This window comes from Phlebotomus papatasi, chromosome 3 (assembly GCF_024763615.1).
Source record: "Phlebotomus papatasi isolate M1 chromosome 3, Ppap_2.1, whole genome shotgun sequence".
Taxonomy (NCBI): Eukaryota; Metazoa; Arthropoda; class Insecta; order Diptera; family Psychodidae; genus Phlebotomus; species Phlebotomus papatasi.
Window position 1 is genome coordinate 35,370,954 of NC_077224.1, and position 22,287 is coordinate 35,393,240.

At 34.9% G+C, this 22,287-nt stretch overlaps 1 protein-coding gene across 2 annotated transcripts in view; it reads right to left on the bottom strand.

The window, feature by feature from the left end:
* Nucleotides 1-3,517: 3,517 nt before the first annotated feature.
* The window catches only part of LOC129805436 (plastin-1), a 38,747-nt gene continuing 19,977 nt past the window's right edge, over nucleotides 3,518-22,287 (bottom strand). For both annotated transcript variants that reach the window (XM_055853331.1, XM_055853330.1), the window contains exons 2-5: nucleotides 16,557-17,667; nucleotides 16,103-16,381; nucleotides 4,663-4,916; nucleotides 3,518-4,594 (exon numbers count right to left, since the gene is read on the bottom strand). In XM_055853331.1, coding sequence (XP_055709306.1) covers nucleotides 4,415-4,594; nucleotides 4,663-4,916; nucleotides 16,103-16,381; nucleotides 16,557-17,667 — 1,824 coding nt within the window. In that variant the 3' untranslated portion in view covers nucleotides 3,518-4,414. The remainder of the gene's footprint in view (nucleotides 4,595-4,662; nucleotides 4,917-16,102; nucleotides 16,382-16,556; nucleotides 17,668-22,287) is intronic.

Below are 22,287 nucleotides of genomic sequence, written 5' to 3' on the forward strand. Positions count from 1 at the left end.
AAAGATATCGACTTGCGGTTTTCGGCAAAGGTTATATATCGGGTGAAAATTGCAACTTGGTGCATAGACCCCCCACCCCCCACCCCTCCTTCCGCCATTTTGAAGACCCCCCTTTTTTTGTTTTCTCAATAGCTCCGCCCCTATGGCATCGAGCGGGCTCAAATTTTAGTATGTTATAGCTGGGCCTTAGAGCTTTCCATCAATACCAAACTTAAGGTCCCCTGACCCCCCAGACCCGAGCTATAAGGGTCCAAAAAAAATTTCTTAAAATGGCCATAACTCCGGTTCTAATTGTCAGAATTTAAAAAGTGAGGGCTTTTTGGAAAGCTCTCGTGAAATGCCACTTCCCCTTCTAACATTGCAAGTTCATAAAACCACCGCTAGGGGCGCTATTATTAAAAAGAAAATTTTTAAATCTTATAAGTTAAATAACTCAAAAATTCCATTGTGCATCGGGCTGAAATTTTAGTATGTTGTAGCCGTTGATTATACCTATCAAACAAAAAAAACCTTAAGTCGATCCATAACCCCTGACCCGAGCTATAAGGGGTCAAAGTTCGAACATTGACCGGCCTCTATCTCCGGTTCTAATTAACATATCGACCTAAATTTTACCTTTTTGGTTTCGTCTCGATGAGCACTTTCAGATGGAAGTTCAAAAAGTCACCACAGGTGGCGCTGTGATAGCGTCAAAATTCATCGAAATTCAAAGTAATTTTTCTCAAAAACGGCATTGTGCAAGTTAATGAAATTTTAGTATGTTGTAGTCCAGTCTAGGACGTTTCCAAAATGGTGCGTATGTGCGCTGTGGTTTCAATAGAACCGGAGATATGAGGGGTCAAAGTTCACAAAATTCAAAAAATCATATCTCCGGTTCTATGTGACCGATTTTGATGAATGAGGGCTTAAACGAAAGATCTCACCAAATGCTACAACTTTCTAGAACATTTGAACTTTGTGGGACCAACACCAGGGGCGCCACAGTCGAAAAACCAATTTCAATATCACATAACCTCAATTATCTCGACTGTCGCTGAACCGATTTTGATGATTACTTCGACATAATTGTAGAGCACATTTGTCTCTACATTTCGTCCATACATCATTTTCCACTCAGACTACGCTATCACTTCGATTTTGCCGTTTAAGTGTGAAAAAATTGATTTTTCCCATAATAACGCTTTGAAATCACTCAGATGCCAATTTGACTGCCTCTACTCCACCAAGACACTTAAAATAGGGTTTTAAATGGAAAGTCCCACAAAATACAACAATTCCTTGATATAGTTGAAGTTCAACAAATGACTACTTGGGGAACTCTGGATGAAAAAACGAGTTAAGAAACAAAAAACCTCGCTTATCTTGGCTTCTGAGTAATCGATGAGATCATGTTCTATGGGAAAATTATAGAGAACATTCTGGTCTACATTTCACCCAATATCACTTTTCTATCAGTTCATCCAAATCCTTGATATTTTGGTTTAAATACAAAATTTGTATAATTTCACGAATTTGATTCAAGATAACTGAATGGCGTCTCCCAACTTCAGCTCTAAATCGAATTTGCATGCACTCCGAGTTAGCTCACGTTAAGAATCTCACCTACATAAGCCGGTTAGGATTATCTGTCCCTTTTGTAAGACTTTCCATTTAAAACTCTATTTTAAGTGTCTTGGTCGAGTAAAAGCAATCAAATTGGCATCTGGAGTGGTTTCAAAGCCTTATTATAGGAAAAGTCAATTTTTTCACACTTAAACGGCAAAATTGGACAGATCGCATTATCTGATCGAAAAATGATGTATGGACGAAATATAGACACGAATGTCGTTTACAATTACACACAGTCCCGGGATTATGCACATTTTCGGGACCGAAAAAATCGCGCGAAATGACATTATGCAACGAGAAAATTTGCATACCCGCAGGGGCTTTCTTTTGCATAAATCTGCCGTGGAACGAATTTCGCGCGGAGTAAAAGTAGTCAAAACAAAAAGATTCAACTGTTTAATAGAAATGCATTAACAAACAGCACTCTTTGGCCAGAGTTCTTCAATAAATTGTTAGAATATTTAAAAAAAAATTACCCTAATAAAAGAATTAAATTTTTATTCTGAAAAAGTATCAAAAAATGTTTCCAAATTTCCCACGTCGCAACATAGTATACATTCAGGCGTATTTAAAAAAAATGATTTAACAAATTGACTCCCAATGGTAGGCAAACTTGCATAAGGTAAAGTATTCTCGAGTGGACCGCCTCTCGACTCGCCCACCCTGGGTTCCTCAAGTCGATCGGTAGAAATTTTTATTCAATTTATTTACATTTACAATAATATTTAGCGAATATGGTTTAACATTATAGGGTGAATTATTTCAAAATTAATTCAAATCAGTGAAAATATCATAGAAATTGACCATAATATACTGAAAAAATCATAAAAAGACGGAGCGTTAAAGTATTTCTTAAATAAAAATTCGCAATTTTTCATCAAATTATGGTATACTTTTTGATATTCTTGACTTTTTTCTTAAGGAATTAATTCAGTTATTACCCTTACAGATTGCTTGAGAATTCAAATTTTGAGTCTAATCGCAAGTTCAGGACTTTACCTTTATTACTTTGCAAAAATTTTAGTTCCATGAGTAAGATAAAGATTAATTTAATGTATTAAAATTGAAAGTGCATTTCAAATATAATGTTCCTCAATTCGACCGGTCGACGAATCATAGCAAGTGAAGCTTTTTTCACTTGAATGTTGTTCTATACTTCTGCATGAATTCATAAACGTGAGTTTCCCTATTTATTTGAATGATTAACTAAATTTTAAGTGCTATTCATGATGTGTTAAACAAGCCAAAGTTAAATCCGTGACTTTATAGTTTTGTGGTTTGTTTAATTTTAAGAAAAATTGATGGTCGAGTAGAGGAACCCCATGCGGTCGAATAGAAAAACACTGATATTAAAGTAGTCGAGTAGAGGAACACTTCCCATTTTTAAAACATTTTATTTTTTTTTTATAATTTAAAATTATATTATGACTAAATGAAGTTCACAATTAGATAGATAAGGATGTATTCTATAGTTTTAGGTAAAAACCCTATTAAAAAACACAAATTATGACAGTTTTTCCATAAGTTTTTCACAAAATCTATCCTTAAGTGGTAGACATAGGGTACTTTACCTTAATTGTATGTGCATAATTCCGTCAGGTGCATAACCCCGAAGTGCATAATGCCGAGACTGAGTGTATTCCTTTTTGCGGTCCCGGTCTCGCGATTCCCGCGATGAGAAATGAATGGCAAAACTGTTCACTGTGTAAGAGTCCTTGGGAAATACGTAAAGGTTCAGGAGAAACCAAGGATTCCTAAAATACCGAGCGAAGTTCATAGCGATCCATCATATAACATTACCCTCTTAACTGCAGAACCCGGCTAAATAAGTTGATTGTCGCGCCATATGTTCAGTTCTCCTTGATTTATCAAATTGAACAATAGTAAGTTTAATAAAATAAAACACGTCTTTTCTTATTATTATTATTATTTAAAATAGTAGCAAACCATACCAATTTATTATTCAATTACATTGTTATATTACTTATAAATTACTGTATTGATTATTTTGGTAAAAAAATGGTTAATTACTGTTTTATCTCGTGAAATATTTCATTTTTTAAATATTACGCTTAGTGCTTAGTATATGTTTTTCCTTTTTTTTATTTTTCCTTTATTTAAATAATAAAATATATTCCTTATAAAAATGTCCAGTGCCATTCTAATTGCACAATTGTCTCCCTCAATCATCCTCTCTGCGATGGCACTTTTTTTCTAGCTCTTCATCAATCTCATGATAAAATCGCACACAGAACTTTTGACTTTGATTTGTTTTCTCTTATTTTTTTTGCCCACAAAAAATTTAGCAAAAATAGTGGATGTTACAATTCTTGGGGACTTTCTGTGTGTGTTGGACGACACGCCCTTCGTCATTATTATTTTCTTCGTTTTTTTTTCTCCTTATTATATGCATATTAATCTACATATTTTGTAAAATTATATAAACCTTCACACAATTTCTCGCGCTTCTATCTGCAAATACTGCATCACTTGGACATGAAAATAAAACAATTACAGCATAATTATGGAATAGCGCCTTAAATCTAAAAAAAAAAACTGAGGAATACAATTTGAAATATTCTACAAAAAGGGGTAGATTTTAACAACAAAAAAGAAAACATCTCATTGATCATTGAAGAAAAATGCAGAGAAAATAGTGTCGAAAGAACTTACTAAAAAAAAATATGGGGAAAAACAATGAAAATTTCTCCATGAGAAGCACCTAAAATACACAATTATGGATTTTTCTTTTTTCCTTAAGCGAAAAAAAAATTATGTACGACAATTTGGAAGAGTTGAAAATATTCTAGTGGGAATTGGTTTCGACACTGTCCATATTGGGAATGTAATCCATCGCCATCAAGCAAGCGAAAACTGTCATGACCATCTTCGGCTTCACTTCCGTTATATCTTCCGGAAGAGCATAAACCCTAGCGCCGATCTTTCTCGCCATCGACACTGCATACTTGGCATTGGCCAAATTGTCCTGCAAGGCAGAATAATTTCCTCATGTCATGTGAAACCAAAATAGGGGACATTAGCAAAAAATCCTACCTCTTCAGTTCCTCCTTGCTTCACCAAATCATAATTGATGCTTCCCTTCTTGATGGAATCAATGAGATCTATGACAACTATTCCATCTGAAATCCTCGTGTCCTGGAAACTCTTGAGACTTGTACTCTTGCCAGCGCTCTCCAGCTTCTGATTCACCCATTGAACAATCTCCCTCTCAATAATTGGATTTCCAGTATTGGCCAAACGCGAAAGAATAGACAAAGTGTATGCTCGCATCAGTTGCCAAATCAGAGCTACAAAAAAGAAGAGCAAGATTGTTACGGAAAGGACTAAGTGTAAGCAATTTTAATGGACGAATGGATAAAAACATCGACTTTTGAATCTCTTAACTCTTTCGCGTCTTTAGGGTCATATATGACCCGGGGAAAAAAAGTTTCTTTTTGGCTATTTACATTAATTGAAATCTAACTGGAGTCTTGAGAAAATGAGCCAAGAATCTTACATCCTTCTATTATGATGTCGTGCACGAACAGATAGATTTCAATTAATGTATATACCCAAAAAAAACTTTTTTCCCCGAGTCATGACATTACCCTAAAGACGCGAAAGAGTTAAGGCGTCTACACATTGGGAGCAATTTTCATCAAAAATTGCATTTTTGACTGAAATTTGACGTTTCCCCCTTCAACGCTGCAGGGAATTTCCTTCAAAAAAGCAATTTTTGACAAAAATGTCTCCCAATGTGTAGAGGCCATTAGAATTATCAAATGACACCAGATGCGATTTCATCCATTTTCGACGGATATTTCGACCCTTTCGTTCGTATAAATCAAGAAACATTTAACTCTTTCTAAAGCGTAACATATCTATAGAGTCAATTTTAGGATTTTTTGATCAGAAATACCTTAGCATAGGAATTAAACAGGCTTCTTCAAGAAATACCCTGGATTTAAACATTTTTATAATTTGTTATGAACCACACAAGAACGGATATTTTTATTCTAAATAATCCAAAAAAATCTTTTCAACATAGAACAGGGCAAACTGGGGCACCACCGAACACGGGGTAGCATCGAACATCGCAATTTTTTAATTAGATATTATACTTCAGAGGATGAAACCTGTATGAATTCATAGATACTATAGGAATGCTTGTCCACTGAAAAAATGGTTTTCATAATCCAAGTAAAGCGTCTGCACGAAAAGATCTTCCCCCATTCGCTTGACATGAAGTCAATCACAGCAGGCTATGGATTTTGTTTTGTTCTTCACTGACGTTTCAAGAGTTAATCATCCTTCTTTTGGTAAAATTCTTGTTAAAAAATATTAATTTTTGATTGAGTAATCGCAATAAGATGGATTTCATCGATTTCAAAGCAGCCTACGTCCTACGATAGCATAGTCAGGGTAAAACTGTACGAAGCCATGGGAGAATTAGGCATCCCGAACAAATTGATTAGACTGACTAGGATGACCATGACCGATGTGAGGAGCAAAGTAAAGGTGAATGGATTGCTGTCGCGAGAGTTTTGCGAGAGTTTCGCGGACTCAGACAGGGGGACGGACTATCGTGCGTCCTCTTTAACCTGGTACTGGAGAAAGCGATCCGTGATTCCGGCGTGAGCATGAGGGGGTCATACTCAATAAGTCCACGCAGCTCCTAGCCTATGCTGACAATATTGACATTATGGGGCGCAATCCCAGAGCTGTACAGGAAGCCTTCATCCAGATTGAACATGCGGCACGAAATCTGGGGCTACAGATAAATGAAGGCAAAACGAAGTACATGATGATGGCCTCGTCAGCAGCAACTCTGGCAACATCTACAGAGAGCATCGGTCAAACAGGGCTCCCGATGGGGGACTACAACTTTGAAGTTGTTAACTCCTTCGTGTACCTTGGGTCAACAATCACAGCCGACAACAACATCTCAACAGAAGTACGCGCACGGCTGCTGAAAGCCAACAAAGCCTATTTCAGTCTATCAAGAGTTTTCCGGTCCATAAACTTAAGCATAAAGACTACACAGTAAAAAATAATTACTACGATTATCGCGTGTAATGGGAGAGCATTGATAATTGTAGTAAATTTGCAACGATTACCGTAGTAAGCAAAGTTGAAAAATAAACAAGTTGAATTTTCATAGTTGAAAAGCAAACTAAGTTGAATTTACCTTCAACAATTGTACTGAAATTACACAAAATATAAAAAGAAGAAGAATGAATTCAAACGAAATTAGTTGAAAGTTGAACTTTTTGCTGCGATAATCGATTGAAAAATTACTACGAAAATCGAATTGATTCTATTACACGCGATAATCGTGGCAATTTTCAATCAGTCAGTTGAATGAAGTTTATGCCATTTTGTTGCTTCATTTTATTACTAATATAGTAATTATTACTACTATTTATTGTACGTAAGCCATTACCGAGAGTTTAATTTTACTAGTTTTGCAATCTAAATGATTCCTTTTCAATTGAAAGTTGATTTTTTTTTAGTGGTTTGTAATTCGAAATTTCAACTAGTTCAATTAAACTAATGGAATTATTATTATTATTATTATTATTTCATATCACAAACAAATAGGGTTCGCCCCTCTTACAATGTTTGGAAAGAAGAAAATTTGAAAAAAAAGAAATACAAAATTTGAAAAAACCAGATTAAATGTAATAAAAGAAAAATGTTTAGGTAGATTGAGACTGGAAGTATGCCGCTATTCCGTCAGTAGATGCCCTAGCAATTGGAGGAAGTGAATTAAACAATACTACCCCCTTAATAAAGAGCGTATGAGAAAGCTGATTCGAGTTAGCTCTAGGAACTAAGAGTCCCCGAACTCTAGCAGAGGCTCCAGGAACCAGGAGTGAAGCTAAGTATTGCGGCCTCCCAGAAATATTCAAGCGAAAAAGAAATGATACCGCTCTCAGACGGAGAAGTGATGGGAGATCACAACCCATCAATACGTTACGATGCCCTGAGATGTGATCACGGGGACCAAGACCACAAACATACCTAACGCAACTGTGGAAAGTCACAGATAGCCTTCGTAACGTTTCGCTATCAGCTGCGAAGAACAGCTCGGCCTCATAAGTGATTATGAGTATGAGCAACGCCTTAACTAAGAGCAATCGAGTGTTCATCGGCGTAAGCTCACGGTACCTTCGAAGTGTTCGAAGAGTACAGTAGACTCTTTGGTTTATATGAGAGATATGGTCTGACCATGTGAAAGACGAGTTGAATATAATGCCAAGATTGCGAGCTTTCTCGACAAAAGGAATAGGTTGCCCATAAATTGTAAGAGGTGTTATTGGGCCACATAATGATCTTTTCGATATTATGAGGGCTTGTGATTTTTTAGGATTCAGGGTAAGGCCATTTTGAATTGCCCAAGTCTCGATGCGAGCCAAGACCATATTTAGGTGGCTGAAAGTTTTGGCTGTATCATTTGGATCACCCTCAGAAAACACCTGCAGGTCATCTGCATACAAATGGTAGGAACAACCAAGTAGAGTTGACGGAAGGTCGTTGATGAAGAGAGAAAAGAGAAGTGGGCCCAGTAATGACCCCTGAGCCACGCCACAATGTAAGTTTGCAGGCTCGGATAAGCGCCCACTCGCTCTGACTCTTTGAGTGCGCCCATGGAGATAGGATGCAATTAGGGACACTGCCGAAGAGGAGAAATTAAATTTCTCGTAAAGTTTGAAGCAGAGCAGGTCATGAGGAATGCTGTCAAAAGCTTTGGAAAAATCTAACAAAAGTAGCACAACAAAATTACGTTTGTCCAGAGAGCAGGCAATGTCGAATTGGACGCGAAGTAGCGCAGAAGTGGTACTGTGCCCAGCGCGGAATCCTGACTGAAATTCATCAAGAAGATGCATTGAGTCCAAATAGGCAGTCATCTGCTCAAGAAGTAACGCCTCAAAGACTTTCGAAAGGACAGGCAATAGGCTTATTGGCCTATAATCAGACGGACTCATTGGGTTGCCAACCTTGGGAATGGGAATTACCAAAGCTGACTTCCACAGATTTGGATAGGAAGAGGAATTCAACCTGCCAATTTCATCTCGTTTTTACTGTGTAAGCTACTGCTATGTATGACTATGATCCTGCCAGTCCTCACGTATTCGTCCTATCCTATTGTTATCCTACTCTACCGCGGTTTGTCATTTGACCGAAAAATAATTAAAAACGATCGGTAGGTTTAGTGTTAAATTCCGATATTTTCCAACTGGAGATATGGCCATTTGAAAATTGAATTGTTGACCTTTTTTAACTCGGGTCAGGAGGGGGCTTAATTTTTTTAATCGAATGCTCTTTGGCCCAGCTATAACATACTAAAATTTGAGATCGATCGATGCCATAGGGGCTGAGTTTTTGTGAAAACATAACTTGGTGGTGTTCCAAAATTATGGAAATGGGGGTGGGGTGTGGGCCTGACATCAACTTCTAGCCACCTATCGACATTTAACCTTTACCGAAAACCCCTTGTCGATATCTCACTCCGTTTTCTCTTCAGAAGCATTTGTACTCCGGACGGAATGGACGGGACGGATATCCACGAAAATCGATTTTTAGCGCATATGATATTCGTGATCGATGAGTGTCAAAACGTATAAGTTTAAAATTTGGGCCCGAAATGACGAGTTCGTATTTCACCTGTGACCACAAAAGCTGAGATTGGATAGAATCTCAGTTAAAATTGAATTGTTCGAAGCTTAAGTCACCCCGAAAGTATCGTACTTTCCCCATATGGAAGCAAAGATTTCGTAAAAGAAGTTATGGGTCAATTTATGGGGTGTCCCCCGAAGGTTCCAATTTTCTATCTGTAACCGCTTAGTCTTAATCCTTAAAATTGGTAACGGCCAAAGGGACAAATAAACAACGTGATATCGTTTCTCAAAAATCGTCGGAATCGCCTCTAAAGTAAGATGTGGTAATTTGGAATCATGTATAATTTGGAACTTTGAGATTTCCTAACAGTTTTATATGGCAAAAGGAAAACAAAAAAGTACTCCCGAATATAAGTCTTGTATTTTTTTGTTGTTTTCTTTTTCTCTTTGACCATCTGAAATGGTGAGAAAATCTCAAAATTCCAAAATAGACATGATTCCAAATTACTCCACTTTAACCTATATCCTCCAACAATTCAAGAATTCAATGTCCAATCTAGATTTTCATTGTAATTTTTTGAAGTCTCAAATTTCCCAATAAATCTGAGCCATTCAAAATCCGTATGAAACTAGTAATTCAATTAAATAAACAGAATTTAACCCTTTAAGGACGATTGGAACACCGGTGTCCCATAAAGATAATAATTTTTCCTAACTACCCAAAGTTATTTTTTTCTCACGTTTGTACGTAATTGTAAAGTAGAAGGTTGAAGGAATCTAGAATATTTTTTGCAAGTCCTAGCATCTCAAAAAATTGCTATGTAGTAAATATTTAAGCTAAATATGGCGAATTTTTAAATTCCCAAATTCATAATTGATTTTATTTATTTTTTTTTATACTTCCAATTTTTTTAAGCAAAACCCTTTTGGCAACAAAAACTACATTACTCTTACGTAATATTTTTCATTAAAGCGAAAATTATTATTCATTGGTATTGTCAGAAAAATTACTTAAATTTTTGGGCTATTTTTGTCCCTATCGTTCATAGAAGCACAAAATATACCGAATCAGACTCTGTTGGACTTTTCAAGGTTAGGTGTAAGACTTACATATCATTCATTATGTTTCTCAGTTTAATTTTTATTGTTGATTTTCAGTCCGTAAAAAATGTCTCGTCGTTAAAGGGTTAAGAGTTTTATTTAGCTGAACTTCCTTTTTTATAATTTTAGTAAATTTAATATTTAGAACAAAAGCCAAAATGAGTAATGTAAATTTGATTCTAAGCTCCAGAAAAGTCATCTAGTTTATGCATGATGATTCTGTGAATTTGAGTCAAACTGTTACATATTGTGACTCATTTTCTATCAGAGACTGACAAGAAAAATAACTCAGGCGTTTTTCCCAAGTATTAAGTGAAGAATGAAAAATTGCAGGGAAAGATAAATATTTATCAGAAAAACGCTGATGAAGTATCTCCCGCAAGAACACATGTTTAATGTGAAAAAGTCTCATTTTTTCGCACCTTCCCAACTACATTACACTCTTTTCTTTTATCTCCGGCTGCTACGCGGGGAAACGGAAGAAAAATATCAACTTCCTCTTTAGCTGAACATCTTTCTTACAAGTGCTGCCACAATTCCAAGAAAGTCAGAGAGAGAGAGAGAGAAAAATTGTTTACACAAGACATTCATCAGCTTCAAATTAGCAAGTGAATTTATGCAAAATTTCTTGACATTCAAATGAGTCATTTGTAAAGAAACAATTTTCTCACTCAAAAAAATACCATCCTCCTCAATATCTCGCCTCTTCGTTCACAATGTAACAAGCTAAAGCACATTAACTCTGTGAGAAATGCATAATTAATCAGCAATATTCCTCAATTCATTAATCCAAACAGGAAAAGAATTTGATTGAAATTGTATGATTCAGTGATGAAGGTAAAAAAAAAATTTACAAATTATTTTTCGTGTTCACTGAATAATTTCTGTTTTGTGATTTTATTTCTTCGATATTGAAATTTTAATAAGGGAAACCCTTCAAAAAAAAAACCATTAATCTTTTAAAAACTTTTCCAATAAACACGTTGTAAAACATATTACGAGCTGTTTTAAATGCAAAAAATCAAAAGAAAAATGAATAATGAGCTCATTAAAGTTTTATAGTAAAATTCATCACATTTCATTTCTATCTCAAAAAATTTCCATAATAGCGGTAACTGACCTTCACACAATAAATGTTTCAAGAGTGTTCTTAAGGAGCAAATATTTTCTATATCAATATTGATCCACAATTGGATATCACTGATAAAGGAACCCCCCAATATAATGTGTGTCATCAATATTTTGTTCCAAGAACAATTTACTCAAATGTGAATTATTTTCTCTTCTATTTCTAATCGTATTAAAATTAATTTTATGCGTCATAACCTTATTCTTAAAACAAAAATAAAGCAATAAAGATAAAAAAGAATTATTGGTTCAATCTTCTTCCGTATAAAAAAGTAATATTTCCGTATTTATGATAGAGAAGCTCATCAATATCAATTTATAGGTTGTAAAATTTACTGAAAAAGGCCTAAAATCAACGTAAGTTCGAAAGATTAGGCTTTTATAGATCAATCTTGAAAATTCGATTTTAATTGAAATTGGTAAACATCTTCAATAAAATTTTTTATTATGCAAAAGAAATCACACAAATCAATTAGGGTGGAATCACCAGTTCTCGCCAGTGCCCCACTTCTCGCCACTTACATTGAAATCGCTATTTTTCGCAATTTATGAAATAAATGAGTCGCAATTTTTTTGTATTGTTTCTGCTTCTACGCATAGAATCGAAAAATAATAATTATTCGTTTTGGATTCACGATTTTGATCACTTTTTAGAGCAATATTTTAAGCAAGTGCATCGAATCCAACATCTCTTACCAAATGTACTAAGTGTCGTCAAATTTTCATCAGGCCAAAAATACCTATTTGGGTAAATAATTTGTCTATTGAATATTTAATTGCACTTGTGGAATACATAAAATTTGTATTTCGTCAATTAATATTTCATTTTATATTATTTTTGTATAAAAATGAGGCATGGCGAGAAGTGGTAATATTCTGGAATTGATTTTACCACCTGTCGCCATATCTTTTCAATAGGCGACGCTAACTTCACTTCGTACATTCTCAGTTGTCAAATCTGCATTGTTTACTTTCTGCAAAAGCCCCATAATTTGATTTCTCAAATAAAAGTGAAGAAAAATCATTTAAAGAGAGTAATAATAAAGTGATCACAAGGAAAGAGAAATGGTGAATGTATTCTTTTCATAGCATTGCCTAAAATAATCGAGTGTGGTTCTTTTCAAGTGGGTGGCGAGAAGTGGTTACAAATTTTACAAAACTGGCGAAAAGTGGTAAAAAGTGGCGACGAAATGGTTATTTTTGCATTATTAATAAAAATCAGTTTTTTAAGTAGTCCAGCGTTATGTTCTAGGATTATTGTTTTCACGTATCTAGAGCCAATACATCTAAGTAACTTTGTGTCAAATTTGACTTATCTTGTAACAAGGATTCAAAAGTTATGATTAAATGAATTTAATTTTTTCCCAAACATGGCGATAGCCGGTTATTCCACCCTAATAGAAGCATGAGTTTTTTCTTAAAAGTAAATACATTTGTTTAATTTTCTTTCCCTCTTCTTTCTTGTAGTAAAAAATAATTAAATTTTTAAATCTGATCCGCCCAAAGTAAACCTGTACTAAAGTTGTACCATGTAATAAAAATGAGCGATTTTTTTTTTAAACGAAAAATAAATATCAATATTAGTACACTTCATTAGGAAATGCTTTAAGCATATGCGTAACCGATCAGGAAAAATTGGTACCGTTGGAAGGATTTAGAAATGCTCTACAAACTATGCCATATGTAATTTGGCTTTTCCAATGTTAATAAATTGATAATTTTCAATTGATGATAGTTTTACGGTTTTACGAAAATGGGTACGACGACATGAAGGACGATGGCTTTTAGTCCTTGCAATATTTACTGCCATCCAAAAAATTGTCCCCATATCACTGTGATATAAAGCTAACGGCTTATCTTGGTAAATTAAGATGAATTGGAAGGACTGGGGTGGGGATTCATAATAAGAGCTCAATTAGATTCCCTTGTAGTGAAATCTCAAACGGAACCTGTCATCTGGACAAGTCTCAAAGAAATCTCTTACTGTCTATTTAATTTGGCGATTGCCTGACTGTAACCAGAAATTTACCATAGGACAATGCCAATAATCTCATATAAATTCTCTTAATTCAAACTATACTATATTCCATAGATCTGGCCACAATTCCGAGACCAAGATCAAGATCAAGAAAATTTCAAGATTTTCGTATTCTGAAAATAAAAAAAGGGTAGTAAAGCATCCCAGGCTTTGCAAAGTGCTCGAACTCGTGACTTAGATTCTATACCTCAAAAGCATTTTCGCTTCATTTAACGTTTACCGATTCTTAAACGATTTGAACCGATTCGTAAATCACTCAAAAATTCCCCAAAATAGTTTTAAGAGTAATAAAATTGATTTTCGGACAAAAATTAATTATCTGTTTATAATCGGTTCACAACTGATTGGAATAGGCTCAAACTTGTCAGGAATTCTAAGACTTTTCCAATGATCCCAAACATATTTAATTACCATTCGGTTGAGAAATCCGCTCTATAGAGCCTTTTTAACTATTGGGAGGAGTTCGGGCTATTTTTTGTTCTTCAATTTATTAGGTGAGATTCTTAACAATTTCACCTACTAAAATCCTAACAAAAATTTCATGTCCTCCGATCAGGCCCAAAAGTTTGCCAAAATGTCTTTTGCCACTTCCTGATCACGAAAATATATATGGGTAAAAACCGTTCCGGTCCGTGAAATGCCACTTCCCTATTGACATCGGAAGTTCGCCATTATGCATTTCGATCAAATTTTAGAGTGTTGTAGTCTAGGCTATAAAGTTTCCAACCAGTGGCAGCCAAAATACTGAAAGCAAAAATCCCGAAAGCCAAAATCCCGAATTTTCAAAATCCTGAAAGGGATGAAATTATATGGAGGAAAATGTTTAGAATAATTTCCCAAGACACAGATGATTTCACTTTGCCTCCGGCAAGTGTGGGTGCAATCGTGGGAGTAACTATGACACTTTTAAGAATTCGGGATTTTGCCGTTCGGGATTTTGGCTTTCGGGATTTTGGCGTTCGAGATTTTGACCGCGACCCCTCCGATCCTATTTGACCGGCTTTGCCGAGTGAAGGCGCAAACTAAAGGTCTCGCAAAGTGCTACAACTTTCTAGAACATTTTAACTTTGTAGGACAAACTCTAAGGGCGCTACAGTCGAAAAACTAATTTTCATATTATAATAAACTCAATGATCTCGACTCTTGCTCGACCGAGTTTGATGATTATTTCGGCTTAATTTGAGAGGACATATCTATATTTCGTTCAAAGATTTTTTTTGCTCAGAATATGCCATATGTCCGATTTTGTCGATTTAGTGTAAAAAGGGCTGGCAAAGCGTCCCAGGCTTTGCGAAATGCTGGAACTCGTGACTTAGATTCTATATACCTCAGAAGTACTTTCGCATCATTTACCATTTACCGGTCTTCAACTGATTTGAACCGATTCATATATAATTCAAAAGATCCTCCAAAATTGTTTCAAAAGTATCGATTTTCGGATAAAAATTAGTTATCGGCTATGAACCGGTTCATTACCGGTTCAAAACAGATTGGAAGCGGTTCAGTTTTATAGGAAATTCCAAGACCTTTTCAACGAGCCTAAACATGATCCAATTCGCTTGATAAATGCGCTCTCTAGTGTCTTTTTAATATTTGACCTTGAAAAACCGTTATTAGGAATGATTCAACGCTATTTTCGTCTAAGGACGAAATGTTCGCCTGGGAAATCTCTAAAATATATCCAAAAATGAAAAAAATCGCCGGTTCTAAAAACCGGTTCTAAACCGGTTAAAAATCACGTTTTGTAGTTTATCTCGAAATCTAAGCATGCGATTTTCAATTTTTTATGTTTGAGTTGTAGTTCAGAAAATTTAGACCAATTTAAAAAAAAGTTAAGACATTAGTCGAACAGTTCTCGAGTGAGCCTATATTCGAAGATTTGTAAGATGACATATACAACTCGCGATCCGCGATTTTTTTTGCTGATCATCGCGGGTCGCGATTTTTCTTGCGGATTTTCGCGGAGCGCGATTTTTCCGCGGATTTTCGCGGGTTGCTTATTTTTTCACGGACTTTCGCGGGGCGCGTATTTTTTCGCGGATTTTAGCGAGGCGCGATTTTTCTCGTGGATTTTCACGGGGTGTATATTTTTTCTCGGATTTTCCCGGGTTGCGAATTTTTTCGCGGATTTTCGTGGGGCGCGAAATTTTTCGCGCATTTTCGCGGGGCGAGTATTTTTCGTGGGTTCTGAATATCTTCGCGAATTCCCACGGGTCGCTGACAGAGGTTCTAAACGGACGTAAGGTTTGAGGCCTCTATCTCTCATAGTTTCCGAGACAATCTACTTTAAAGATTTTCAGACACTTTTATGCATTTCTCATCCAATTTTCCTCATTAATAACGATAATAAGTTACATACAATTTAAACAAAATTTGCATTTTTATGTATAAATCGTTCAAGTTTGCCACAATCCGAATTTGCAACGAAGAAATCATACCTCTATAAGCTGATCTAGGTTTATCACTGGCTTAAATTTATGCTTCTCGAATTACATTTTCAAGGTTGAAAATTCAAGTTAATAAAAATTATTCTTTGCTACTAAAAAAATTCCAATGCAAATTAGAGATTGCAGAGAAGAAATATTTAAAACAAAAAAACACTCACCGAGAGTTAACGTAGCATTCCCATCGCTAATATCCTGTCCAGCAACACCAACCAATGAGAATTTGAGTTGTTTGCCCAACTCAACGGCATAATTGCAATTCTCCAGCTTCTCCATAAACTTCCTGAGTGGCGTGAATTTCTTGTGCACCCGATTCCAATTAACAATTCCCGGCTTAATGATGTCAAAGAGCTGAAAGATGACTAGACCATCGGCCAAATCAGAGTAAAGCCAATTCACATGTGGTGCCACTCCCATTGAATTCATCCAGTTCCGGTATGCTGAGAAAAAAAACAACAGCCGGGACATACAGTTAACGAGAGTGAGACAAAAACCAAGAAGTGAGTGGATGGAAGATGGGAATTTTCACATGTTTGGGCTTAAGACGGTGAAAGATGTGTGAGAGATTTTGCTTTTTGAGGTGAGAGAGAAAAATAATTGAGATGTGCAACTTACTCTTCTCCTCACGTGTTTCCTCAATTGATTCCAATCCCTCAATCTGTTCCGGCTCATCGAGTCCCGGATGATTGTTAAACAAATTGGCCACAAAGGCCAAATTGAGCTTGTAGACACCACCAACAACATCCTGAGGTGTCACAAAGCTGCGACAGTTGAGTTTTGCCGCCTGCTGCAGCATCACTTCGGCCCGCTGCAGGTGATCATTCTCCCGGAGTGCTTCGAGGGTGACGCCTGAGGTATTGGGAGCAATCTGCTTCAGCAAATACGAATAAACTTCAGAATCGGCAATGTCACTCTGGAAATTTGTGCAACGCCTCTGAACACCAGCCCTCTCGAGATGGTAATTCACCCAGCGCAGAAGAATGGCCTCTGGGGACAGCTTCATGAGGTCCTCGAGATTTTCACCCTCATTGACTAGTGCCACAAGCCCCGGACAGTGATCAAGGGTGATCTGACTGAATAAACCAATCCGGATAATTTGCCAGAGGAGTCCCAGCACCAGATGTGGCTTTCCCTTGGCCAGATCATGAGCATCAATATTGACAATGTTGCACCCAATGGCCTGTGCTGACACTAAACCAAGTGTCAAATTCTCAAATTCCGTATATACTGTCAGGTTCTTTTTGTTAATGGCCCTCTCGTCAATGGTATCCGGACAGGAATGATTGATAATTTTGCAGAGGAGAATACCATCTTTAATTTTCAGATATAACATTTTTCCTTCCTGATCAATTGGCAGTAGATGCCTTAGATCAGGATCATGGCCCAAATTTGAATTAATCCAATCTGAGAAAGCCAATTGTTCCTCCAGTCGAACACTGTGTGTTGTTCCTTCGGCTGAAATACTCGACATTCCACCCAATGTCTCTAGATTTTCCTTCTTGGACACAACCGTCTTAAATTTACTTCCCACATCTTTCGCTTTCAAGTCCATGCACAGTGACTCAAATTCGTCATACGACAGGCGACCCTTTGTCTGTGCCTCCTGACGCTGACTGAACTCATTGATCATCTCACGAATCTGGTAGCCCGGCAGCTTGAAGCCCACCTGATCCAGGGCTTCGCGTAACTCTTTGAGCTCAATGAAACCGTCATTGTTTTTATCAATCTGCGAAAAAGGAGTTACGATTGATCAGAAATAGATTGAAGAACCAGATTGATCGCAATTGAGCGAGATTTCAAGATTTCATTTAATCTCAATGCCTTTAATATAGCAACAAAAATTCAATGACCTAAAGGAAATTCAAGCCCGGGACAGTTGCATAATAGATCATGTAGGGTAAATTAAGCTAATTCAAAACCTGCTCCAAATGGAAATTTTTCGCTATTCCAAATGGAAACGTCATTGTTTTCATGATAAATACATTACTAAATTACTATATTTATATTTTTTCTATACCACAGTTTCATTATTTAGTTAATTTTGCTCCAAATAAAGCGAATATCCATTCATATCCACAAATTTTTATTTGTTAATTTCTCAGAAAAATTAAAAGTGTACACAGAAAAAAATATTTTGTAAAAATGTTCGTAAATGTTTGTGAATTCCTATGGCGGAGTTACAAAATGCTCGTGAATCGTTTAACCCACAAACAAGTTCGTAAAAGTTTGTACTTTTTTCACAAACATTGTTCGTAACATTATCATTTAACGAACATTTTTTGTACTTTTACAAACATTTGTTCGTAAATGTTCGTAAACACACAAAAATGTTCGTAAAATTTTGTCATTTGTTCGTAAATGTTCGTAAAATGTTCGACAGGTAAACAAACATTTAACGAACAAATGACAAAATTTTACGAACATTTTTTGTGTGTTTACGAACATTTACGAACAAATGTTTGTAAAAGTACAAAAAATGTTCGTCAAATGATAATGTTACGAACAATGTTTGTGAAAAAGTACAAACTTTTACGAACTTGTTTGTGGGTTATACGATTCACGAGCATTTAGAGCATAGAAACTTTTACGAACTTGTTTGTGGGTTATACGATTCACGAGCATTTTGTAACTCCGCCATAGGAATTCACAAACATTTACGAACATTTTTACAAAATATTTTTTTCTGTGTACACTTTTCACCATCGAATTTTTCATCGATCGACCATGTTTTCCAATGAAAAACACAACGAGGTGATTGTTGTTCATTCGTTTTGTTTAACATTTATGTCATATTTCTGGCTAATTTTAGTTAAATTAAGTGCTGATCTTTATTGCTAACGGTACGTGAAGTTTTCAAATGAAATAATTACCTATTTCGTGAAGAAAAAGGGTTTGTCTGAAGTGTCTGCAAATGCTTCAATAGGAAACCCCGGAAATGATTTTTTGGAGAGATTTTCTTATTGTTTTAAATGGGAAAGGAGAAAACACCAGGAATAAGAACAAATCCTGCACTCAGGAGCAACTCAACAAGGTTTTGGAAGCCTTTCGTCGCTGTTTCACTTACACTGTTTGTCTCCAATTAGAAACTTTCCCTTGTCTCCATTAGGATTAATATGTTTCCAATAGAAGCATTTTACACTCGCGTATTTTTCTTGTATTTAAGAAGTTTTCAAATTATATGTAAAGAATTTTCACTAAACAGTAACATTCTAGAAGAGTCAAGGAGCAAATTTATCTAATTCTCTTCAGAAAAAATATGAACTTAATGTGTTGAATCTTCTGTCAAATTTAAAGCGTCTGGAAATGGTTTTGAATTAGGACATTTACCCTAATCTACTTATAAACTATTGCGTTCCCTTTAGAACATTCCTATACTTTCACCCTTTTTCTAAGCTAAATTACAAATGAAATGAAAAGAAAGGACTGGCAAAGCGTCCCACGCTTTGCAAAATGCTCGACCTCGTGACTTAGATAGAATACCTCAAAAGTACTCTCGCAACATTTCCCGTTTACAGATTCAAAACCAATTTAAACCGATTCATAAATTACTCAAAAGATCGTCCGACATGGCTTAGTAGTAATACAATTGATTTCCTGATAAAAATTACCTATCGGTTACGAACCGGTTCGTCTGAACCGGTTCAGACTTGTCATAAATTCCAAGACCTTTCCAACGAGACCAAACATGACACCATTCGATTGATAAATGCGCTCTCTAGTGCCTTTTTAATATTTGACCTTGAAAAATCGTTATTAGGAATAATTCAATGAATACACTCTCTGTGAACTTCGAGTAGTAAAAATTCGAATACATCAATTTATCTACGACTAATAGTTTCAAAATAATAGTTTTTATGTCAGCCTAAATTGTTAGAGAGCATAATTATGCATAAGAAATTATTAATTAATTAATAATCAATTTTTTTGTCATCAATTTTTAATTTTTTAATTTTTATTTTTTTTGTAATCAATTAATCAGCAATCTTTTTCTGAAGTAGAAGGAATAGACCAAGTTTAATAAAATTTTCGACATTATGTTTATATATATTTCAAGTATTTAAATTAATTTTTTTCTAAAAACATATTACAAAATGATGGACTAATAACTAATAAGTAAATTTATTGGCATTGTCGCAGCACTTCCTAATTGGCGGGAAAGCTACAGCTCGTAATTCTTGTTTGAGAAAAAAAAATCTAAAAATGATTTTCAATTTTCAAAAAAAAACCTGAGAAAATTGTGATAGGGTAAAGTGGTGCAAGTTGGACAGTGGTACAAGTCGGACAATGGTACAATTTGGACAGGGCTTTTTGTCTTGATAAATTTAGTACTTCATTTTTATTTGTATATTTTTAATGCTTTAGTTTTATAATTTGGTTCCTTGTGCTTAGAAACTAATTTTGTACTTTATTTATCAAGAAAAAAGCCATATCCAACTTCTACCGGCGAATTGTCCAACTTGTAACATTAACTCCAAATTATATCACTTTACCCTAGAAACTTATTTTTAATCACAGACTTCCACATATTTCAGAAATAATCACAATCTGTAACATAGGAATCTCACTTAATGCATAAGCAGATGCAATAAGATAACACGAGAAAATTTATTATATTTTGGCTTTATTTGTTTGTTTATGTCAAACATAACCTATAACGATGCAAAAATAAAACCCTCTTTGTGAAAAATGAATGTTTTTTTGTTTTTTTTTCTTATTTAAAATTATAGCAGAGTGATGGAATGCAAAAAAAAATCAAAACTATATAAGCTTAAATCTAAATTATTAGTGAAAATAATATAACCAACAAAAATATTTTTCAAACAATTTAAAAAACATATGGGAGACCGGATAGAAATAGAAAACAAATGAATTTTTTTATTGCGTATAATTTGTCAAAAATATCTATCAAACATATTAGATTATTATAGATTATTTAAAAAAAATGGAGAAATATTAAAAAACGCATTCAGCGTTGCTTTTTCTTGCTGATAACCTTTTCATTATTTTTTTAAAGATAATTTCCATTTAACTACAATAGAGGAGATTTTCATTGGCGAAAAATGGTTATATTACCCTAGCGTAGGATGATTTGAATTATTTTTGTAAGAAACTGTATTGTATCTTCAGCCCGTTTGAAATCTTTTGAATCGATGTTTTTTGACCTTAACCTTCACCCACTAAGTTGACATAGGGGGAAGTGGGGCACCTTTGAAAGTGGGACACTTTTAAAATTGGGATTTTTGACTTATTTTTAAATAAAATTGAGCCTTATCGTAATACAATTTACATGTACAAACAATTTGAGAAGTTAAATTATATTTTGATGTGGCTCAGTTCCACTTAAACAGGAGAAAAATCTCAATTTCAAAGGTGCCCCACTTCCCCCTATAGTAGATTTTTGTGGTTTTCTCCCAATACAAATTAAAATGAAATCTATAGATAACTGTTAATAGTATCACTCAATAATACAAATTAACAACAAATAATAAAATATCTTATAAAGCTGATATTGATATAGGGGAAGGCTTTCAGGCTTCGCACACACCCTGGCTTTCAATACTTTATATTTTTCTCATATTCTTTTAATGAAACTGACCTATTTTTTCAGGAAATTCATTAAAGGAATATGGGAAAACTATGAAATGAAATGTTTGAAGCTAGAATGTATGCGAAGCCTGAAAACCTTCCCCTACTGCAAAAAAAGAAGATAAAAAAAACGCTACGAAAGCCCCATAAGCAAAGGTATGCCTTTCTGAGATAATCAATGACATAACCTATAAAAATACAATTTAAACTGTAGCATGGCAAGATTATTAAAATTTCTCCTAATTGCAAATTTCCTATATTGATATATTAATCGTTGTTAATGAGGTTTTAATTTTCTAAAAGTAGAAATGAAAGGGATGTTACTTCTCTTCAACATTTCCATAGGTTCGCCCAACGTCATTTTGCACTACTCTTATCTATTCTAAGAGATATTCCTGCGTTAATCCACAAATAAATGTATTAGAATGCTTATCAAAACATAATCTAAGCTTTCTTCAGTATTGTACTCGTTCAAATTATAAGATTAACTAGAAATCTCTCATTTAATTGAATAAAGTGTGATTCGTTACAAATGAGGCAAAAGTTATTACACTTAAGTCCAATAATATTCGATTTATAAAATGCGCAAATGATTGATTTGGCATCCTTGTTAAATTCCTTTGTAGAAAATTTCTTTGTAGAGAGTGTAACAATTTCGTGAAATCAATTCTCTGCAATTTCATTCACACAAGAATTTCCATGCAGCAAAATATTCATAGAGTAACTTTGAGATTTATATTCAAATTTTCACTTTTTGTGG